General features: G+C 59.3%; 1 protein-coding gene across 1 annotated transcript in view; it reads right to left on the bottom strand.

Annotated features, from left to right (window-relative positions):
• TNRC18 (trinucleotide repeat containing 18) overlaps nt 1–17,348 on the bottom strand; it is an 80,792-nt gene that overhangs the window by 40,001 nt on the left and 23,443 nt on the right. Inside the window, exons 5-12 of the mRNA XM_029945755.1 lie at nt 17,092–17,341; nt 10,785–10,887; nt 10,289–10,494; nt 9,738–9,884; nt 9,050–9,240; nt 7,300–7,729; nt 5,164–6,162; nt 408–583 (exon numbers count right to left, since the gene is read on the bottom strand). Of these exons, the coding sequence (XP_029801615.1) occupies nt 408–583; nt 5,164–6,162; nt 7,300–7,729; nt 9,050–9,240; nt 9,738–9,884; nt 10,289–10,494; nt 10,785–10,887; nt 17,092–17,341 (2,502 nt within the window). The remainder of the gene's footprint in view (nt 1–407; nt 584–5,163; nt 6,163–7,299; nt 7,730–9,049; nt 9,241–9,737; nt 9,885–10,288; nt 10,495–10,784; nt 10,888–17,091; nt 17,342–17,348) is intronic.

The following is a 17,348-nucleotide window of genomic DNA, read 5'->3' as shown; positions in this document are numbered from 1 at the left end:
TAACCACCACCGTGGGCAAAATGCAGGACAGGGACCAAAACTCAACCCTGCGTCAAGGCCGAAGTGGCCCAAGACAGCCGCTCAAGCAGTGTGGGCCATCATGTTCTCCATCACTTACAGAGGTGAGGCGTGTGCCCAGGGCCCACAGTCACCAAGGGGCACAACCAGGCCTGTTCTTCCTGACCTATCAGCCTGTCACCCATGATCATACGAATAAACTGAGTCCCAGAAGGGGAGATGGCTTGCCCAGGACTGCACAGCAAGTAAGCAGCTGAAGCTGGCCTCAGATCAGGCCCTTCCGACTCCAAAGCCAGCCATGTCCCCAGCAAGATGCGTCTCTGGGGGACCCAGCTCCACCCCCACCCCACTGGCCATAGGCAGGCAAAGACAGGCCCAAGACAGCTCACCCGCTCCTCCTTCTTCTGCATCCAGCTGTACTTTTTGTTGGGGTTCAGCTCCCGTGGAAGCCGCAGGTTCTTGAGCGGGTCCACGAAGGGACTGTCCAGCACCTCCTTCAGCATGTGGCTGCTGGCCGCCAGCAGGCTCTCCAGCGAGGGCCGCACCACCAGGCCCTGCTCTGCACCTGCACACAGGAAGCAGGTGAGCCCATGCCTCTGTGCCTGCCATGCTCCCTGGGAGCAGCCAACCCCACTCAGACCCCAAACAGGGAGAGGAATGAGCCTCATGGCTTGCCGGAGGCCACCTGGCCTCCAGAATGCTACCCGGACCCCGGCCTTTCCAAGAAGCAAGAAATGGCGCTAAGTGAGGAAAACAGGCAGAAGCCGGGGTGCACAGCATGGCTCTGTTCCAAATGTCCGCTGCCCCACAGGGAAAACCACCAAGAGTGGCCAAGCGTACCCAGAGGGCTGCTTTCTGGGGTGTGCCTCCTTCTGCTCGTCTGTCCTTTAAATGTTCCACAGGGAATATGCATGGTTTTTATATTCAGAAGGAAAGAGCCCAAATTAAGTTTCATAAACTGTCAACATAGCATGAGAACACAAAAAAGACAAACCAAGCAGAAAGGTGCGAAGAAATGAAAACCTTCCCTGCCCAGCACACAACTGCCCCTGCCTCGGGGCAGCACCACTGCGACATTCTGGTAGAGGGCTCCGAAAACACGGACCCCCCCCCCCTCCACTCGAACACACACAACGGTCGTGGGCATCCTTTCTAAACGTGGGACGGGCATCAGTGCATACGTACGGCATCACACCTTTCTCCGCTTACCACCTCTTTTCATGTTAGCACATGACAATAGCCTACCACATATTGTTAGCTTGGACCTTATGAATTCTGCCATTTCTGTAGGTCAGCAATTTTGTGTGGCCAAACCCACTAGAATTCTCTTGCGTTGCTGAGTTTTAATTAATCTAAGTCTAAATAATCCCCCACTCGATGGCATTTGTTTTTTGGGGGTTTTTTTTGGTAGTGGACACAGTTTTAGGAAAACTCCTATCTCTGTGATTAACATAACTAAAGCACGTGCACTTATGTCTCTTCATAAATATTCCCACTACTCTTCAGAAATGGTGCGCACCCATCTCCCCTCCGATCTATCCCAAAGTAACAGGCATTTTAATTTTTTTAACTGGTGTTTTCTTTGTGAGCTAACATGATCAATTTTTATGAATGTTCTACATGTGCCTGGGGGAAAAAAGTATTTTAACTTTTTTTTAACGTTTAATTTTTGAAAGAGAAAGACTGAGCACGAGCAGGGAAGGGATAGAGAAGGGAGACATGGAATCAGAAGCAGGCTCCAGGCTCTGAGCTGTCAGCACAGAGCCTGATGTGGGACTTGAACTCATGAACCTTGAGCTCATGACCTGAGCCAAAGACGGACATTTCACCAACTGAGCCACCCCGGCGCCCCCAAAGTATATTCTTTACTACTGACATGTGCAATCACAGACACCACTCATCATCTCGCCTAGATTAGGGCCTAGATCAGGGCTGCTCGACCTTGGCCCTCTCCCTGTTTCAGTCAGCTCATCCTGGGCATGCGCTGTAGGCAGCTTAGCAGCACCCCCACCTCTCCCCACTAGATGGCAGCAGTACTCCCCTAAGCTGGGATGGCTGAGAGGGTCACTACCAGTGGAGAGCCAGCGGTTTTGCTCTTCCGTATCCCCACGGGCACAGAGACTGCAAAGCGGTGAACTTCATCAAGGCACAAAGGCCGACCCCGAGTTGCTGCCTATGTATCAGATCACCCCTCAAGGTCCTCCCAACTGTAAAGTTCTCAGCTGTCGAGTGAGGCAGGTGAGCACGGCTCTGTCACCGAAGAGGGGACCAAGGTGCGGCTTTGTCTCCTCCCACACCCTGCAAACCAGACCTGCTGAGGCTCTCACAACTGCACCCAGAACTCCCAGGCCACCTGCTATGGGGTGAATCATGTCCCACTCTGAAATCAACACGTTGAAGTCCTGACCCTAGTATTTCAGAAAGTGATCTTATTTGCAGAGTCTCTAAAGAGGACATCGAGTTAAAGTGAAGTTGCTAGATGAGCCCTAATCCAGTAGGGGAAAGCCGACGACAGGCACATACGCGACCAGGCCAGGACACAGGTGTCCACGCACCAAGGGAGAGACCTCAGCAGGACCCGGCCCTCCCGCCCATACCTTGGTCTAGAACATCCAGACGTGTCTGTGGGACTCATGACAGCAGCCCTGCCTAACAAACAGCCTCACGCTGTGCCAATGCATGGGTGACCCACAGGCCCCAGGGAAGCTCTATGTGCGACCAGGGGCCTTGTCAGAGCACTGACGTTCAGAGTTCTATGTATCAGCAGCTGCCTGCTGGGAAGGGGGCCACCAGGACCTCCCTCGCCCCTGCTGTGCACACATCCCTGCACACCAGCACCTCCGAGTTTGCTTTCCAGCCCCGGGCCACACCTCCAATGCAGAAACCAGCTGTTGGTCCCAAAACCTCCTCCCACTGCTTCCTGGCAAGTCGACCCTTCCAGCGGCTCAGGCTAGGAACCTTCGGGTCACTGACACCAGCTCGGAGCTGGCAAAGCCCTCCGGCTCCACCTTAACTTCTACCCCCAGAGTGCTCTTGCTCCTCACATCTAACCACCACCCCAGGGTCTGGGTCCTTCCTGCTTCCACCCTTGCCCCAGCCTCAAGTATCTGCACAGCACCCCCCAAAACGACCCTAGTGAAGTCTGATCCTATCACGGTAACTCCAAACTCTCTTCCAGTGGGTGCCCAGGGTCCCACCCCTGCCCCCTTCCGCCAACCCCCCTGCAGCCACCACCCTCCCTCCTTCCATTCCACTCCACCGCCGGCCTCCTTGCTCTTGTTGCAACGTGCTACACACACTGTCCACCTCAGGGCCTTTGCTGGTGCTGTTCCGTCAAAAACCCCCGCAGAAGAGTTCCTCCCTGGCCTTCCTCGGGTCACTTCACCAAGAAGGGCCTCCCTGTGGCCTTCCTAAGAGATCGCCCTTCCCACCTCCATCCTGCCCCTGCCCCAGTGTCTCCACCTGCTGCCTGTCACCACCAGACGGTGCCAAGGGTTGCGCTCTGTGACCCCGCTGAAAACCCTCCACCTGTTGGTAGGATCAAGGGGGGTTTTCTCCTAAAAAAATAATATTTTGTACCAACCTATTTAAGTGAGCTAAAAGAAGCAATGAACTCGAGAACAAGAACCAAACAACAGATACCGGGGGCAGGGGGAGCGGGTATCACCTGTCCAAGTTTCCGGGGGACCACGTGACCATGGCAAGGAGAAAGCCTTGGAAATGAAGTTTTGTTCTGTCCCAGCGATTCCACCCGAGAAGAGACCCCCAGGAAAATCAGTGGTGCGGACAAAGACCCGTCACATTACTCACAGCAATAAAACAAAAGGCAAACTCAAATGCCTAACAATCTAGGGCTAGCTAGGTCATGAAAGGCGGGGGCCTCCACTAGGTGGAAAATCCAACTGTCCCCTAAAAAATATTTAAAGACCCAGAGCTCTGGGGCACCTGGGTGGCTCAGTTGGTAAAGCATCCAACTTCAGCTCAGGTCATATCTTGGGAGTTTCTGAGTCCAAGCCCTGTGATGGGCAGCATGGAGCTTGCTTGAGATTCTCTCTCTCAAATAAATAACTTAAAGGGGAAAAAAAAGAAAAATAAAAACACACAGCTTTAGAAAACATTTAATAAAAAATATGCAAAGAAGAGAGAAGCTTACACGGCATTGTTTACAAAACGATCTTAATTTTAGAAGCGTATGTGTGTAGGAAAAGTTCTAGAGAAAAGACACCAAAACACTGGCAATGCTATTATTATCTCCCTGACAGCTGTCGCCTGGGCCCTCCCTCCGCGCCAATCCTGGGCCGAGCGTGGGGTGGCGAGGCTCGCCTGGCCCACAGCTCCTCCTGTATGCATTTCTTGGAGCACCCCGAATTTCTCTGCTGAACACCCGTGGTTCTGGTGCCCAGCCCAGAACTCCCATTTCCTGCAGCACATCAGGGGAAGTGCACCATCAGCCCATTCCACCCCATCTCCCAGGTCTCAGAGTTTGCTTCTGCCGAAGCAGGAACCCCTAGGGGGCCAATGAGAATGAACCAAAGTGGCATTGCCAAAGCTACCAGGAAAGAGGTGGCCTCTTTTGGGAGTCTGCTGAATCAGGCAGGCCCGTGGGCCTGCAAGCGAGTGTTGGGTGACCCCCAAGAGGACAGCAGGCCTGCCGTGAATGAGGCCAACAGACAGAAAAGTGGACCAGGTGGAGAGAGAGAGATGGGGAAGGGGTACAAAGGAAGAGAAACTCTTGGCGACGCAGTGCCCAGATCCAGCCATACCTGAAACTTACTACTAAATGACTGCTGTATATGGGTTCTGAGAGCCAATCAATTTCCCTCCCCTTTTTCTAAGCCAGTTCAAAGGAGACTTCCTGTCCCCTGCAACCCAAAGAATCGTGCCAATGCAAAACGCAACACCAACAGAATGAGGAGAGACTTCACCGAGTGGCCCGCGCCAGCTGCAAGGGACCATAAATGCGCGTGAACGCTACTAACCTGTAAACAACGGAGATGACAAATCCTGTCCTGCGTATTTTTGCCTCAACCTTTCAAAAATGGGTGTGCGTAAACCCCATCCTGGGGATTTTCGAAATGTTTCAATTCTTAGGAAAATTAACACCACCAGAAGTGCCATAGAAACCAACCGCCCGTCGAGGCTCACCTCCCCCGTCCTGGCTCCGCTTCTCCAGCTCCAGCTCCGCGATCTCGCTCAGCAGGGTGATGCCATGCAGGAAACTCTGCTCCAGGACCAGGCTCTGCGCCGCCTCCAGCTTCTCCAGGGCCTGCGCTCCAGGGCCCGGGGATGGCAGAGGTCTGGCTTGGGGTAGCTCGGCAGCGGCCGCCAGGGCATTCATGCCAGCCAGCGGGTCCTCCAGGCCTGGCACAAATGGGTCAGAGCCATCCTCCTCCAGGAAGCAGGTGCCGCTGGACACAGGCGCAGCCTCCTGGGCCTCCAGGCTCAGGCCCTCTCTATCCCCGGCAGGCATGTCACAATCTGCTAACTCCAGGCTGGGCCGGGGCTCGCTGGGGGCCGCCTGGGCTAGACCCTCCTCGGGCGCCGCCTCTGCCACAGGCACCGCCATGGGTACGTCGAGGGGCACCTCCACTGGCTCTTCCTTGGCCTCAACCAGTGTCTCTGGGGTCAGCCGCGCCCCCAGATCCGGGGCCACCGCACACGACTCTGTCCGGCCAGGTGAGTCAACCCGTGCTTCGGCCCCCTCCGTGAAGTCCGGACACCCAGGGGCCTCTGCGCCCCCCTTCCCACTGGCGCTCAGGGCCTGGGCCTCCAGCAGGGCACCTGCGCAGCCGGCCGCAGGGCTCTGGGCTGCCAGCGCTTCATCGAGGGGCAGCGTCAAAGGCGACTCCAGGGAGGGCAGCTCCGTGGGGCCTTCGTCCATGTCCTCCACCTCTGCCTTCACCTCCCTTTCGGCCAGCGGCTCTCCGTCGGGGCCCTCCCTCAATGGCTCTGGGATCTTGGAGGGGGACAGGCAGATGGGCTTGTCCTCAGGCGAGAGCGCCAGGCGTTCGGGCCCATCGGCCGGGAGCGGCACATCGGGAGCCAGGCCATCGGCATCAGACGCGGCCGTGGGCTGCAGCAGGAATGGGTAGGGCCTCCCATAGTGTGGCGGCAGGGCCTGGAACGGGTACCTGGGTGGGATACCTGCCAGGGACATGGAGAGTCAGCAGAGGCTCCTTCACCTGTCGCGGCTGACATCCCCCGAGTCCCCAGTCCCCAACCCCCCCCTACCAGGCAGGGCGGAGCCCCTTAGCCACCCTCTCTCCACCCAGCAGGCCTACATCAGGGGGCATCTGAGGACTCCTGTGGCCTTTCTGCATGTCCAGGCCACAGAGGGACAGGTCGGCCTCCATCCTGTCCCCAGGAGGCTTCAGGTCTCAAAGGCAAACAGTAGTCAGGTCTTTTGTTTTCTGGCTCCAACACCTCTGCCCCCAGCATGAGGCTCATAAGGCCGCCCATGGTCTTGACCCAGCTGGGGCCTCTTCGGCCTCCATTCCGGCCCCTCCCCATTAAAGCGGACTTGGGGCATCCAAGTTGTCCCCAAGTAGCAGTGATGCACCGGTGCCCTCACTTTCCAATTCTGAGGTCCCGCCCTCAAGTGAAATCTTCCAAGAGCAGGCAGCCGGGCCTCTACGGGGCTTCTGCGCAAGCGCCCGAGGCAGGGCGGGCAGAAGGCGGGGGGCCTGGGGCAGACCCCAGGGCCAGGCTTAGTGCCGGACTTTAGCTTGGCATCGACTCTCCCCAGAGCGGGGCAGCCACTTGCCCCAAGTTTCTGGGGCAGAATCGGAATCGGAACTCCAACCCTCCCAGGCATGCTGTCACGCTCTTAGCAGCCACCAGGGCAGAGGGACACCATTAAGGTCCCTGCTGCACGTCCCCACCGACACAGGGCAGGGGAAGAGCACCTGTGCTCAAAGCACGTGGAAGGGGGGCATTAAGGGCGTCCCTGTACTATTGTTATCCTTTAACACTCTTTATTGGGGTGACCCTCATGATGAGTCCTTCTGAAGTAGGTTCTAACGTCATGCCCATTCCCCTGACTTTACTGCCGAGGTGGGGCTAGAGAGAAGCTGTGTCCAACCCACGCGCTCACACATTCACTCCAGAGCCTGGCAGCAGGCCCAGTACACAGCAGGTGCTCAATAGAGACGGATGAAAAAAGGCCTGGAGGAATGGATAGTAAATGAACCGGCGGGGATGAGTTCCACCAGCGCCAGAGCTGGTCTGGGCAACACCCCCACCGCCCCCCACCCCACCCCAGGGTCTCAGCCACACTCCTACCTGAGAACAAGGCCTGGAAGGGGCTGGGAGTTTCCTTCTCCAACTCCAAGTCCTTCTTCTCGACGACATTCTCAGGTGCCTCCTCCTTGCGGGTGACACCAGGAGTGGGTGGCGGGGAGGCGGGCGGCGGGCTGCTGGGGTGGGAGCTGGGTGTGGCGGGGTAGGCATAGGTGGGTGCCTTGGTCACATCCTCCAGCTTCTGGATGACCTTGGCCTTCAGGGCAGCCACCGGGGAAGCTCGAGGAGATGGCGGCGGGCTCATGGCCTTGCCGTAGGTGCCTGCGGGGCCAGCGGCCAGGCCAGGTGGCTTCCGGGGCAGCAGCCCAGGACCCGAGGTGGACAGGCCGGCCTTGCCCGTGGCCTCCAGGCTCCTCTTGCTCACCTTCTCCTCCATCTCCACCCGATGCTCCTGGGCCTTCAGCCGCTCCTGCTAGAGAGGGAGCCGGCAGGCAGGGTCAGCACGGCAGGAGCCAGTGCTGAGCACTGGCCCCGTCCCCAGGGTCCCCTTGAGCAGGGCCCAGTGTGCAGGCTGCCCACCCTTCCCGCCTGCCATGGACATTCCGTCATGGCCCACGTGTAACAAGGACAGCATTCCCTGTGGAACCCCAGATTGGACAGGGCGGCGGTGGGGGTGGTGCTCCGACTCCGGCCCTCCCGGGAACCTCACCATTAAGATAAGGGGGACGAGGCAGAAGCATGAGGCTCCTGATGATGAAGGAGGTGCCCCACTCCCCACACTTGTATGGCTTTAGGACAGCTACCTTCACGGAGAACTCACTACCTGATACGTGTTCTCCTGTCTTAACACCTTTGGGTCTCAAGATGCCTGGGGGTGGGGGGGGGGGTCTCTTCCTACATTTAATGGCTTTTGAGGAAACGGCAGGGAGCTACTTGAGGACAGCCAGTGCCCGCTGGGGGTCTGAGGGACTGAGGGGGCCGGGGGCCAGGCACATAGAACCCACCGGCACCACCTACTCTCAGGATTATTAAATCTCACTCAATCCCAATGAGGTAGGATCACTAGCATCGCCAGTTTCCCAAGGAGGAAATCTGAAGCCCTAAGAGATGAAGTCACAGGCCCAAGGGCACAGAGCCAGGCGTGCCAGAGTTCAGGATCGAACCCAGGGCCCCATCCACCACACGTGCCACCACCGCGGCTTCCTCAGGAGTGGCCGCTGCACGAAGGCAAAGCAGCGAGGCTGAGCGGAGCATAGACGGAGGAGCACCTGCAAGTGGGCAGGAGGGCTGTGGGCTTCAGGGAGCACCCCCCACGGGGACCCAGCCCCTCATGGTGTCTACCTCATGGGACCAGTCAGTGCGGGTGTCCGAGGCCAGCACTGGCTGGAGACCGCGTGGGCGGCCCAGCCACACTGCTCTGGAAGGTCAGGCCAGGCTTGGGAATCAGCAGGAGACCCTGAGGTCTCCTCAGCATCCAATGCCAACTTCCCCAGTCTAGCAGGCTGCCTCTCCTGCCTTGGTTTTCCCATTGCTTCCTGCACCCTGCCCCTGCCCGGCTCCATGCACCTCTGGGCCTCACTCCCGTTGTTTGCTCTACCCGAGGGGGCTTGTCCATGGTCAACTCCTTCAGGACTCGCTCCCTCCTCCAGGCAGCCCTCCCTGACCACCACCAACATTTCTCCCTCATAGCCCATGACGGTTTTGTTTCTGCCTGTGGATCCATCTGCCTCTCCCTCCACGGGTGGGGGGGGGCTCCAGAGGGGCCCCTGGTGTCCTCCCACCCCCAACTCACCACCAGCTGTGCGCTCCTCTGCAGCTCGAGGGCCTGGGCAGCCTGCTGCTGCAGGTACAGGAGCTCATGCTGCCGCAGGAGGCGCTGCTGGGAGAAGAGCTGCAGCTGCTGTGCATGGTGCAGGGCGCCGCGGCCCGGAGGGTACAGGGCGGCCCAGAGGGGTGGCGCCGTGGTCCGCTCCATCAGCTCTGCTGTGGGCAGGGCAGACAGTGAGGCCACGCCTACCGCCCCCTTTACCTATGGGGAGGCTGAGGCCCCCAGCAGCAGAGCCTCTGCATCCCCCTCCCCAGCCCAGGGGACACAGGCCCTGTCCACACGATGGGAGGGAACTGTGCCCCAGGCCCTCTTGGGAGGAGCGTGCCACGCAGAGACCCCCAACTCTTCCTCCCACGGCACCTGATGGACCACCAGGTGGACTGCCACAGGATGGGAGGCCCCAGGGCAGGGAGTCCAAGTCCCAGGGCAGGGGGGCAGCCTGCTTTTGGTCCTGAGTAGGAGGCCATCAAAACAAGGACCACTATAGCTGCGTCACCTGGGGAACTCGGACATCAGAGTATCTTCTCAGAGCCCCGGTCAGCCTCTTATTGTGGGCAGACACCTGCCCCCCAAGAAGACCCTCGGCAGCCGGGCCAGGCGAGGCTTCCGCAGCCACTGCCCCCACCACTCCCGCCACGAGGCCACCACTTACCAAAGTGAGGCAGGTGATCGCTGGGAATGACCACAAGCTGGCCTGACTGGGGGTCCCTGACGAACTGGTATGCCGACGGCAGGGAGCCCCCCAGGCCAGGCGGGAAGGCAGGGGCCATGCTCTGGTGCAGAGGTGGGGGGCCCAAGCCTAGGAGAGCCCCAAACCTGAGTCAGTGCTAGGGGCTGGGGGCCCAAGGCCAACCCCAATCCTGTCCATTCCCGAGACCCCCCACCTCCTGGGGTCTCTGTGCAGGAAGCCGAGGGCCGACAGGCTGCAAGCCACCCACTCCTGGGTGCCACCTCCAAACGGGCCAAACAGAGGGACCCCCCCCCCCCAAGGCTGGGGTCATAGCAACGGTCCTCTTCAGACACAGGAAGGAGTGGAAGGTTCCAGAACAGGGCAAGCCCCAGGCCCCAGCCAGAGGAAAATGGGAGCCAGCACCAGGTGTAGGTCTCCCACTCAACTCCCCTCCAGTCTTGCCCCCACCCCGCCCCCTGCTCCAGTGGGACCTGGTTCTCAACCACCAGCTAAAGTCCCTGCCCCACACTTACCGTAGGGGTGTCCAGCAAGCCACATGGACGTGCTGCCCGAGCGGGGCAGCCAGGGGTGAGTGGCCAGGTGGGCTGCGGGGTCGGCGGACCAGCGCCCTGAGCCTGCCAGCGATGGACCACCAGTCACCATGAGGTTGGGGTTCAGGCCATTAGCAGCACAGCTGGTGGGGTGCAAGCGAGCCAGGTCGGCCAGCTCCTTGCTCTCTCTGGAAGGAGAACAGAGTCATTGGCAACCGCCCCGCTGGCTGGGGGGACATGGGAGAGATGGGACGTGGCCCCAAACACCCAGGGGACACCCAGCATCAGGAAGGGACCCCTGGGGCTTTCTCCTAGGAGGGGAACCCACACTCACTGGAGAGAAGGGCTGTGAGGCCATCTGGCCTAGGATTAGGGTCACTCCGGATCGCAGGACAAGGGACCACACCCACATAGGGTCATGCTCCCCAGCACGGGGCGGGGAGGGCTCCCCCCACTCCTGGCCCCCGCAAACCCTCACCGCAACAGCTTCTCCTGGTCTCGGTCCAGCCGCGCCCCCAGTAGTCGCTCCTCCCGGTGCCTGGCCCTTTCGTCCCCACAGTCATCATCAGCTCGACCATGCCCTGAGGGGACCAGGCAGGTAGTGAGCCCCCAGCCGGCGCTCCTCTCCCACTGAGTGCCCATGTGGACCCTGCCCAGGAAAGTGGGGGCACTGCCTCACCACGGCGGTGCCCCAAAGGCGGGTTCTGGGGGCAGGGTGGGTCAAGACAGAGGGGAAACCACAACCCAAAAACAGCAGCACAGCCAGACCCAGGTCCCAGGGAAGCACCTGCCATGCTCAAGCCCCACTGGGGTCTCGTCGCGGTTCTGGCTGTTGCAGACACGTAGCTCATCCTTCTCAAATCAAGACCGTCAAGTACAACTAGAGACCACGATCCATGTCGGTGAGAGGGCGGGGAGGAGGGACATGTGAGCTGCCCCTTGGCTCACACCACTCGCCCGGGCTGGTGCAACCATACCTTCCATGAGCTGCCGGATCCCCAGAGACACCGCTCCCCAGAGAAAACGGGTCCCGGAGTCCAGCCTGGCACACAGCCGTCTGGTCTGTCCGTCCTCACCCTGCCACCTCCCACCAGCTCCTGTCCCAGCCCCTCTTTCGGGGTGCATGCCACCCCACAAGCCAGAGCCTAGTACACGTGTGGCAGCCCCAGGTGGGCGAGGGCACGTTCACTGGCAGCAGAGGACTCACAGAAAGCAGCCGAGATGTTGCTCAAAAGAGAAAGGCACTGGGGCTGGCATCCACCCGCCTGCATCTCGAGAGGCCTGGCGGAGCAGGGAAAGGTGTGGAGGGCGGGGCCGCGGCCCAGGTGTTCCTGCTCTGCACCAGACCAGGCATCCAGCACGGGAACGCTGCCATCGGCCATCTCCCTTCATTTCTCCCCTCTGCACGCCCAAACCCAGGATCAAGCTCAGGGGGGTGCAGGGTCTTCCCCCCAAACTTCCCAAGTGGGAGCCTGCCAGCCCCAGGACAAAGGACAGGAGCCCAGAGAGAGGGCACATGCCCGTGGACCACGTGCACAGCACCAGGGAGGGGCGCATCCCAGAGGCAGCGGGGGACGTTGGGCTGGTGAGATCACTGGGAGGGGGGCCAGGACAGCAGGGACCGCAGTGAGCATTGAAGCTGAGACGAGCAAACCACTGGGACATCCAGGGGCCAGGCAGGAGTGAGGGCGGGCAAGGGAGCACACGTCTCCATGACCTGGCCCCTGTGGGACACCGAGGCGCCCCCCCCCCCCCGCCTCGCTCAGTGGACTGTTCACGCAGGCTGTATTCAGCAAGGGCGCCGAGCAGACCCCATTTACGCCCCCTCAAAGTCGCCATGACCTCTCTCAGCCCCTTGGCAAACGGGAGGGAACCCTCAGTGGGAGAGCAGGGCCACAGCCAGCCTGGGGCAGGGTGTCAGCATGGGTGAAAACCACCCACCCACTTCATGAAGGACTAGAAGGGGCCGTTTACCAATTCCCCCGGGGTCATCAGGTCTGGAAGCACAGCCCCGGCTTCAGGCAGAGCCAAGGGGTGGAGGGCCTCCCAGCGTCCCGGGGCTGCGCTGGGAAGTTAGAGCATGCACCCCAGCTCCCTTCTCTGGGGGCAGAGGGGGAGACGGCTTCCCGAGCCCACAGAAACCCCAGGGGCCCTCCCACCCAGCAGCCCACCCTGAATTCAGGGACAGGCTTTAGCAGTGACTCCTGGAGTACCCAGAAGGGACAAGTGCCTGGAAGGTAATCTGGCCCCAAGCCCCTGGTCCTCTGTCCGATGCCTCTCCGTTGCCCTGGCTGTCACTGCTCAGGGTGTCAGTGGCCCTACCTCCCACTACAACCCTGCCTGCAGCCCCACCCATCTTGGAGCACCCACCATCCCCAAGATCACTCAAGCAGAGCCCCAGACAGCTCCCTCCAAATCTGGTCAGGGGCTGAACAAGTATGACATGCCCCCCGCTGCCTCCCCACAGGCTTGACTGGGCTCCAGCTGTGCCCTTCTCCTTCGGCATCAACCTGTCCCCTCTGACCCCTGCACACACCCATCCTTCCTGCACAGCACCAGCCCCAGGCACCACGGCTCTCTGAACTCATCCCACTCAGGGCCACACACACTGCTCCCACCACTCAGAGGGCCCTTCCCCTAGACAACTTAGCCTCCCCTGTCGGAGCTTAGTTTTAATGCCACCTCCCCCAGGAAGCCCTCCCTGACCACTTCTCCATCAAGCTCTCTCGTTGGTCTCCCTCCCAGCACTGACCACAACATATTTCTATTCCGCTCACTGGCTGTTCACCATCTGTCTTCTCCATCAGATTACGTACTGCTCTGGTTTAAGGAGCCCCACTCCTGGCCGTGTATCTCCTACCCTACACAACACCTGGCATAAGGGAGCTGGCCAATAACCATGCAGGGAGTGAATCGATGAATGAATGAATGAACAAATGATAAGAGTCATGAGAACACATACGGGAAAAATGAGATAAGCAGAGGGAAGAGCAAGTAAAAAGGCCCTGAGACAGAAGCGTGCCAAAGAACATCAGGGAGGCCGCGGGGACTGGAGAAAGTTATAAGCAACAGAGGTGCGGAGAGGAGACCACAGAAGGAGTGAGTACAGACTGTAGGGCCTTGCAAGCTGCGGAAGGGAATGTGGGTTAGATTCTGTTCAACAGGAGAAGGGAAACCAGAGGGCCCGTCACCCCTCCACACGGAGTTCCAGGGTGGTAGGAGACCAGCACCTCCAGAGGCAGACCAATGGGGCAGGCACAGGTCCCCCTCCAACGTCCCAGAGACACAAGGCCCCACCCTGGCCCTCCAGGCAAGAGCTACGCAGGACGAGCTGCAGTTCAATGCCACGTCTGTGCCCAGCAGGCCCCTAGATCTTCTCCATGAGTTCACTCATTAAGGAGTCATCAACCCAGGAGGTGGGTCCCACCCCTCATCCCACGCTAGAGGAGGAAACTGAGGCACAGCAAGGTGAAGCAACCCACCCAGGTCACAGCAGTGACGGCAAGGAGGCCTCCTGGCTGGCACGGGAGTCTGAGCGCATCTTCCTGATCGGTGCACTCCCTGTGCTTCTCACGGGCAGTGGGCATGGACTGGCGCCGGGGAGGCAGCAGCCCTGCCCCAGGGCCCACTGCCATGCAGGGACGGCCTCTCCAATCGGGGCTGAGGCAGAGACCAAGGCCCGGTTCCCTCGGCAACCCCATCCCAGGCAGATGCGGCTGGCACCATGGGCTCAGGCTGACTGCGCACCCTCTGGGGTCCGGGGCCATTGCCAAGGCTTACACCCAGGCGACCCCAACTCTGCCTGTGGCCCCTCCACCCGATCTAACCCTAACTTGACTCCACCACAGAGGAGCCACAGGCCCGGGCTGAGAGTTCCAGCTCAGCCTGCCCCCTCGAGCCTGGGGACCCTGGCCAGGCCACTCTGCCTCCACCCACGCTCCCCTCAGCGAGGCTGGGAGAGAACCAGATCCTCCAAGGGCCAGCTGGGAGCCTGGCTGGTTCCCTCTAACGACTGAGCTGTCCCACGGCTGTGCCGGGCTTCCGGGCAGAGGCCGGGATCACTGGGGCTCATGGGTGTAGGTCACACCCTGCCTTAGTGCGTTTCAGGGCCCGTGTGGGCCCACGGGGACACTACTTCAGAAGGATCTAGGACTCGTGAGCACTATCAGAAGCTCCCAGACCCCAAGACGCTGAAAGCAAGCCAAGAAAAGGAGGCCTGTTTATGAAGCACCTAGTATGTGCATGGCAGCCACACGGTGAATGTGGACACTGGGGCCCAGAAGGCACAGGCCTCTTGTTCAAGGTCACGTAGCTGACGGGACACAGACGGGATAGGAACCCACTGACTGGCAGAAGGCTCACTCGGAAACTTCAAGACAATGGGGAAGATGGGAAGAGACCAGGAGACGCAGGCCGCAGGCCACCCACTCGGCCAGGGGCGGCCCCAGCTCCTCCCCTCCCTCAGGGCGCCCAGCACTGGGGAGAAGCCAGCACTTCCGATGGGAACTGTTGTTAAGGAAAACTCAGCTGCCTACTTGTTAACGGGTGGCGGCAACAGCCTGCTTCAGACCAGTCCCTGAACATGTCACCCCAAACCCATCAGGTCCTCCCTCCCTCCCCACGTTCTGCCACCTGCACTCTGTCACACTGTCACACAACTCTCTCGTTCTCTTCCACATGCAGTTACATACGGTATCCCTCACACACCCTCACACTCGGCTGTACACATACCATCTCACGGTGTCACAATCTCACACAATCGTCACACACACTTACGGGGTCACCCACATACACACCCTGTCTCACACTGTCACATGCTCACACAATTCCACGCTTACATGCAGTCACCCTCATGCACAATCTCATGCTGTGTCACAATGTCACGCACTCACACAATTCTCACACTCAGTCGCATACACACATCTCACACGCACACTGTCACACACACCCCACACTCACAATGTCACATGCTCACACAATTCTCACACTCACAGTCTCACACACACCTCTCACACTCAATGTCACGTGCTCATACAATTCTCTCACTTACACTCCTACGTACAGCCACACACACGGACTCACACCCACACATCCTCACATGCTTACACACATCTACATGCATTCTCGCACAGACCTCTTGCACACTTACATTTTCACTCACACGTTCTCTCTCGCTCTCCCAGGGACCCCTGGACACAAGGCCCTTGGGCAGGGGTCGTACTCTGGGCTCCGACATGAGCTCAAGGGACAGGGAGCCCCCAACAGATGTGCAACGCCATGTCACGTGAGCACCCTGCTGGGAAAGGCCCCAAAGAGCTCTGACCTCGCGGAGGAGTCCCTGGGTGCAAACCTCCGTCCCAGAAGGAGAGCCTGTCCACCACAGGCCAGCCACCTCCAGGTGGAGGGCTGTCGCCCACCCCTGCAATCCCCGAATGAGGCAGGCGGGCTTTCCAGGCTCAGGGAAGGAGCCTCCACAAAGAACCACAGGCTCAGTCATTCAACAAACATTCGGGAAGGATCACTCACTGAGTCACCTAAGCCGGATAAAGACCCTCCGGCGGTCACACTGTGTGTGTCACCGGGTGGGGCAAGGCCCAGGGCCACAAGGGCCATACAGGCTGGAGAGCAGGGCTGAGGGAGCAGGTCTAGAGGCATCTGGGCCAGGAGAGCGGCCCCTCACAGGGGACCGAGGATAAAGCCCAGAAGTCAGCACTGGTGGGCACAGGGGAGCCAGACAAAGGAAGTGACGGGGACCCAGGAGACGGCACCCAGGACAACCAGGCAACCTACAGGGGGAAGTCTGGGAGGTGCAGGGAAGGGGCCCTGTGGGTGCCACAGACAGGGACCCACGATGTGGGCAAAGCGCTTTCTAAGCTCACAGCTGGGGAGTATGGGAAGTTGGCTGGACACAGGGGACAAAGACGCAGGGAAGAAATCCAGGCCTACTGGTGACAAGTCACAAGAGCAAGGATAGCGGGACATGAGCTTCCCGGGCCCTAACCCCAGTCCGACAACACCACACCACGACACACTTAACACTGTCCACAACACACTTAACACTGACCAAGCCCCCCAACTGTAGAAGGGTCCCTGGCTCAACAATGGGCAGATCAAGTCCAGAGTTCCAATAAAAATGCCACCAATACCAACCCTCCCCAAACCCATGAAGGATCCCAACAGTACACCATGCAAGGGACAAACAAACAAAACCCCACAATCACCCAAGTTCCAGAAAAATATTCAATTTCACAATAATTGAAAGAAATGTGTACCTTCTTGCCCACCAAAATTACCAAATCTTTTTTAGGCCCGAAAGTACTGAAGGTCCCACAACACCACTGGGACCGATTTTCTATCCATCACACTCAGTCATTCACTCATTCATCAAACACCTACTATGGGCACCAGGTCCCACTCTAGGTACTGGGGACAAAAAACAAAGTAAGGCAGTTACCCTTGTCAAGGACTTGGGATTGAAGGCCCCAAGCTAGCCTGTTCCTAAATACAAACACTGTCTGTCTCTCAAAATAAAATAATAAAGACATAAAAAAATTAAAAAAAAAAAAAAAAGAAAAGAAACAAACACACAGCAAAGGAAAAGGAATCCAGGGAAAGATCTGCAGGTATTTGGGGCATTGGGAAAATAGAAGGATCCCTTTCCTTCCTCCTTCTCTCACTATCTCACGCGTTTTTCCATGTGCATAATGAAAAAACCCACAAACGGATACAGGACAAAGGGTCCCAGGGAGCCGGGGAGAAGGTGACAGGTAGGACCCAAGACCTACCTTTGACGTTGCTCAGCGACAGGGAGCGCTCCTGGTCTGCTAGTCCAGGCCCCAGCCGGCCACTGCCGCCACTGTCCTTCTGCCGGGCCACGGCCACCGCAATGCCCACGGGTGGGTGTCGCACTTCCGCCTCCCCCTGGGCGCCCGAGCCCTCGCGCCCGAAGGCCTTGGCGCTCTCGGGCCTCTCCGGGTCCCGCTTCAGCTGCCGGCCTCCGCCCGCCGCAGGGCCCCCGGGGTGCGGCAGGCGGGCCTGGGTG

This window comes from Suricata suricatta, chromosome 8, assembly GCF_006229205.1.
Source record: "Suricata suricatta isolate VVHF042 chromosome 8, meerkat_22Aug2017_6uvM2_HiC, whole genome shotgun sequence".
In the NCBI taxonomy this organism is placed as follows: Eukaryota; Metazoa; Chordata; class Mammalia; order Carnivora; family Herpestidae; genus Suricata; species Suricata suricatta.
The sequence above is the reverse complement of the archived record's forward strand: the minus strand, read 5'-3'. Positions and strand labels throughout refer to the sequence as shown.